Source organism: Otolemur garnettii, unplaced genomic scaffold (genome assembly GCF_000181295.1).
Source record: "Otolemur garnettii isolate 467f Iridium unplaced genomic scaffold, OtoGar3 scaffold00046, whole genome shotgun sequence".
Classification (NCBI taxonomy): Eukaryota; Metazoa; Chordata; class Mammalia; order Primates; family Galagidae; genus Otolemur; species Otolemur garnettii.
In genome coordinates, this window is record NW_003852441.1 from 13757311 (window position 1) to 13763189 (window position 5879).

At 46.6% G+C, this 5879-nt stretch overlaps 1 protein-coding gene across 1 annotated transcript in view; it reads right to left on the reverse strand.

Annotated features, from left to right (window-relative positions):
- Positions 1-5174, reverse strand: part of DHX33 (DEAH-box helicase 33) — a 27874-nt gene extending 22700 nt beyond the window's left edge. The window contains exons 1-2 of the mRNA XM_003791232.3: positions 4841-5174; positions 700-860 (exon numbers count right to left, since the gene is read on the reverse strand). Of these exons, the coding sequence (XP_003791280.2) occupies positions 700-860; positions 4841-5126 (447 nt within the window). The 5' untranslated portion in view covers positions 5127-5174. The remainder of the gene's footprint in view (positions 1-699; positions 861-4840) is intronic.
- Positions 5175-5879: the final 705 nt, after the last annotated feature.

A 5879-nucleotide genomic window follows, 5' to 3' on the forward strand; every position in this document is an offset into this window, starting at 1 on the left:
AGATTTAACAGAGGTTAATGAAGACTTAAAGATGCTCAAAGAAAACAACTAATTTATCTAACTCAACAACAGATTTTTTTTTTTTTTTTTTTTTTTGGCTGGGGCTGGGTTTGAACCCACCACCTCCGGCTTATGGGGCCAGCGCCCTACTTCTTTGAGCTACAGGTGCCGCCCATCAACAACAGATTTTAGAAGCAAAGCACATGGGCCTGATAGCCTGTTAGAGCCTCTGATTACTCAGGAACTGGTAAGAAACTCTGAGATAAGCTTAAATAATTAGAAGAACAGGCAACAAAGATGCTCACCACAGGAAAAAAAGTCTTATTCAAAAAAATAAAAGGGCCGGGCACAGTGGCTCTCATCTGTAATCCCAGCACTTGGTAGGCCGAGATGGGTGGATTGCCTGAGCTCACAGGTTTAAGACCAGCCTGAGCCAGAGCAAGACCTCATCTCTAAAAATAGCCGGGCACTGTGGCGGGCGCCTGTCATCCCAGGTACTTGGGAGGCTGAGGCAAGAGAATCGCTTAAGCCCAACAGTTTGAGGTTGCTGTGAGCTGTGATGCCACGGCATTCTACCGAGGGCTACAAAGCAAGACTCTGCCTTAAAAAAAAAACAAAAACAAAAAAATAAAAGGAAGGGGGCATAGTGAGAGAACATTTAGGCAAGAAGTACTGATAGTAAAGAAGGAAATCAGGTACCAGCTTCCCAAGTACAGTTCTCTTCTCATCTGAAACTCTAGTAGCAAGAGAGATGGCAGCCACGCGGCGAGGCTGGGTCACAGCAATGATGCCCTGGCGGCTGATCCCCGCTTCATAGAGGTACTGAGGAATCTGAGTCGTTTTCCCTGAGCCAGTTTCCCCTAAGAAAGAAAAAACAGTCTCATTGAAATGACATGTGACACAAATTTCACCAAGTAGTTCAAAGTCAGAAGAAAAAGATACAAGAAAATACTGTGACTTGGAAAAGCCTCAGGAGAATGAACCCTCATGTACACTGCTGGTAGAGTGTTAATTGGTGTAGTTCCTCAGAAGGCCACACTATATTTTTAAAATCTTTAATGTGTGTATAACCTTTGACCCACACTTTTACTTGCAGAAATTGATTCTAAGGAAATAAAGATATATATATAAAGATATAGCTTCAAACATGTTTTATTCAACTTTACTCATGACAAAAAAAATTGAAACAATATGAATATTCAATGGGAATCTGATACAGTTAAAACAGTTAAATAGGGCAGGTGCAGTGGCTCACTCCTATAATCTTAACACTCTGGGAGACCAAGTCAGGAGGACTGTTTGAGGCCAAAAGTTCAAGACCAGCCTGAGGAAGACACTCCCCGCCCAGGTCTCTGCAAAAAAATAGAAAAACTAGCTTTTGTCCCATCTACTCAGGAGGCTCAGGCAGGAAGAACCCCTGAGCCTAGGAGTTGGAGGTTGCAGTGAGGATGTCACTGCACTCTAGCCAGGGCAACAGAACAAGACTCTTGTCTTAAAAAAAGTAAAAAGAAAGAAAAGAAAAAGAAAAATTAAATAAAATAAGACTGCTGGATGTAGTGACATGAAGAGACATCCACTCATGCAGTGCAGCCTTCATAAACTCTTTGCCATGCCACTGCCTGCCAGTTTATTCTAAATCCCCTGCCTTTGCCTGCTATTACCGAATACGTGCCCTCACAGGGACCACCTGGCAAACTACAGGATGAGTCAGGCCTCAAACTCACTCCCCTGGGGGTGCTCAGGTGGTCCTCCTCTGGGGTCCTTCGTGTCTGCTTATCTCTCTTCTAGCACAACCATCCTAAACTGTATAGAAGTGTTTAATTTGTCTGTCCTCCTCCAATACCAGAAGCTCCTTAAGGGCATATAAGGTCTAAACGTCTCTCATGAATATTTGAACATCCTGCATACAGTAAGCATCAGTAAATGTTATTTTCTACCCACTGTGTGCTCCCTTAGCAGTACCTAATTAGAACAAATACTTAATAAAGCTGTGCATTGTTCTCCCTTGCTATCACCACACCTCTCTAACCCCAGAGTCCTCCAGTCCCACTACTCATGCATTTTCTCTAAGCTCATCAGCACTCCCTACCCTGACTGCTCATCCTTCCTGACCCAGTCGAGAGTCATAGACTAAGAATTTGATTATTCTGCAATCTTCCTGCTGAATCCACCAAACCTGGATCAATGTCTCTGTCAATCTTTCATACTCTTAGGCCAAGGCAACTGAGCATTGCTAAAGTAAAATACAAGTTGAGTACCCCTTATCTGAAATGCTTGCAACTGGAAATGTTTTGGATTTCATTTTTTTTTTTAATTTTGGAATACTTGCATTATTCTTAGTTGTCTAGCACCCCAAATCTGAAAAATTCGAAATCCAAAATGCTCCAAAATCCAAAACTTTTTGAGTGCCCAACAGAATATTTAAAGGAAATGCTCATTGGACTATCTCAGATTTTATTTTATTTTTATTTATTTATTTATTTTGAGACAGAGTCTCACTATGTTGCCCTGGGTAGAGTGCCATGGTGTCACAGCTCACAGAAACCTCAAACTCTTTGGGCTTAAGCAATTCTCTTGCCTCAGCCTCCCAAGTAGCTGGGACTACAGGCGCCTTCCACAAGACCCAGCTATTTTTTGTTGTTGTTGTTGTAGTTGTCATTGTTGTTTGGCAGACCCAGGCTAGATTCAAACCCTCCAGCTCCAGTGTATGTGGTTGGCGCCCTAACAGCTGAGCTACAGGCACCGAGCCTATTAAAGATTTTAGATTTTCAGATTTGGTTTGCTGAACTTATTTGGTTGTATAGAGGCAAACCACAGAGGCAAAGCTGAGTTTGTCGTGGGGCCAAAATGCACCTAGGTACCAACACTTTTGTTCATCTTTTTCTTTTTTTTTTTTTTTACCAGCCTCTCCTCTGTCTCCATCCTCCCCAAGGCCCTATTTGAAGCCATGTGATTCCCATTCTCAGAAGAGCTCCTGCACCTGTCTCACAGGAAAAGCGAGGTTTTCAAATGTGATCTTCTGCTTCTCCCCACAAACTTTTCTGCAATCACATCATTCTTACCTCCTTTCTACAGACCCACAGCCTCTTAGACAGGAGTACTCCTCTTCTTGGCCAGCACTGCATCTAGCCTTGTTACCAAGTGCACCCATCCCCATGAGTCCCAATCTTTGCTGTTAGTTTGATTCTATCTTCAGCTTCCCTCTGTACTGAGTTCTTCCCCTCAACTTATGAAACCAGGTGGCCCCCAACTCAAGTCTTTGACATTAAGATGGTGCAAAAGCAATACGCATTCAGTAGAAACTGTACTTTAAGTACTTATACAGCCATTCTGTTTTTCACTTTCCACATAATAGTCAATAAATTACATGAAATAGTCAAGATTTTTTTATATAATAGGCAATGAGTTATGGCCCAACCGTAGGCAAATGTAAGTGTTTTGAGCACTTTTAAGGTAGGCCAGGCTAAGCTACAGAGTTCATTAGGTCAGGTGTATTAAATAAATTTTTGACATGATTTTTTCTTTTTTTGCAGCAGAGTCTCACTTTTTATACTCATTAGGGTGCAGCAGCATCACAGCTCACAGCAACCTCAAACTCTTGGGCTCAAGAAATCCTCTTGCCTCAGCCTCCTGAATAGCTGGAACTACAGGTGCTGGGCTAGTTTTTTTTAACTTCAATTTTTAGTAGAGACGGGGGTCTCACTCTTGCTCAAGCTGGTCTCGAACTTATGAATTCATGCAATCCACCTGCTGTGGCCTTCTAAAGTGCTAAGATTGTAGGCATGAACCACTGCACCTGGCCCTTTGACATGATATTTTCTTTCTTTTTTTTTTTTAGAGACAAGAGTCTCACTTTGTCACCCTCTGTAGAGTGCTGTAGTGTCACAGCTCACAGCAACCTCCAGCTCTTGGGATTAGGCAATTCTCTTACCTCAGCCTCCTGAGTAGCTGGTGACATGATATTTTCAACTTACTATAATGGGTTTATTTGGACATACCCCCATGGTAAGTCAAGGAGAGTCTGTACTTGGACGTTCCTCTCAGCTCCTCTTCCCTCCTTTCTCTTAAAACAGAAGCCTGCTTGCACTGACTTTATTCTTTCACCTCCTACTTTCTTTTCTGCCCAATAACAAATCAGCTGTTACACCCACCACTCTGCTGAGAGTGTTCTCAATGGGATTCACAATCAACACCTTACATCCAAGTCCAGGGGACATCTTTTTTATTGGGGGGGAGTCACATAGTCCACATATTACTGGACCTCACTGTTGCATGCGTTCACTTCCTTTTAACAACTTTCTGTCCTTTGCCTACCAGCTCTCCTGGGCTCCTTTCCCTCTTTGGTGGCTCAGTTTGCAGTAGCTCCTCTTAAATGTTCAGGATCAAAGGCCAGTGAAATCAGTCCTCGCCCCTTGCTGCCTCTTAACACGCATCAGAAACTACTATTTCCCACTCGAGGGACTGTTTCCTGTCTCCAGTCTCTCAGGCGGGCTCTACCCGGACTAGAATACTTCCCCTACTCCCCGCCCCCACCACTCCGTCCAGGACCACCTCCACACAGACTAGGTCATAGCTCCTCTTCTACCGAAAGTCCCCGGTTGGCCCCTTTACCCTTCCACACGGACGTGAACCTTTGCCTATAATAGTAGGTCACTCTCAGGGGTCTCTCAGCACCTCCAGGGCAGGGCTGTGCTCTGCTCCGATGCCCTTCTCTAGATGTGGCAGAAAAACGTTCAGGTTTGTTGAAGGAATGAACGAAAGGGTGTAAGAGGGACCTAAGAAACAACTGTTCTCGAAAAGTCAGGAAAGTCACGAAGGGCCCGCTGACGCGGCCACTCACCGATAAGGACAGCGCAGTCCAGGTTTCGGAGCTGGGCCAACAGCTGGCCGCGCGCCTGGAAGATGGGCAGACTCCGGCGCTGCAGCTCCACGGCCTCAGGGTAGGGACTGACCGAGGGCTGAACCAGGGGCGGCTGCTGCCTACGGCCTCCTCCTCCTTTGCCGCCGCTGCCCGGAGTCAGCAGCATCACCACTCGCCCGCCGGGACGGAAGGACCCGGCGCGGCTCGGAGGCCCAGAGCCCGGCCGGAATCTCTTGGCCGGCGGGAAGCCCGCCTCCTCCGGCATGTCGCGAGGGCGCCGCGGCGGGACGCGCGGGCGCCAGCAGCTCCGGCCCGGGCAGGTGCGGACAGCTGGCGCGCACCGCCCCTTCCCGGCCACGTGCTAGCGGCCTCCGGCGACCACCGACAGCTACCCGGCCACCTCCCGCCTTTAGGGAAGGGACTGCAACTCCCAACATGCATTCGGGGTGGGAAGGCGTTCATTTCCCGGGGACGGAAAAGCAGGGCCTGACGTACACCCAGGAAAAGGACCGAAGGTACAACTGCAGAAGACAGCGTGTGTGGTTCCGTCTCCTCGGATAACAACGTTCTTCTAATTTATTGTTATAACATAAGGTGACCAGACGTCCCGCTTTTGAACAATTTGTCCCGCGTCCCCCCGCGTTTTAAAAAAGTCCCGATTTTTGGAAAGAATGCATGACAAGTTAGGGAACAGCGGGAGAATGGGAAGGGAATATAGAGTTTTCGGCTGCTGAAAAGGTTAATGTAACTTCATTCGGAAAGCAAAAGGCTAATGTAAACTCCCTACTTCCCTTCTGAGCAAGGTATCAGAAGGAGACTGGCTCCCTCCCTTGCTTCTAGGCAAGGGAAATTAGCTCAGCAGGAGCCAAACTGTCTGGAACAAACAAGTAGCCACCCACCCCAGAAGGTGCCTAACCATAAACAGCTCAGCCAATAGCCTCCCCCCTCCCCCCCATCAATGGTGTCCCGCTTTACCAATGTTTTACCAATGTTAAAATCTGGTCACCTTATCTGTGGG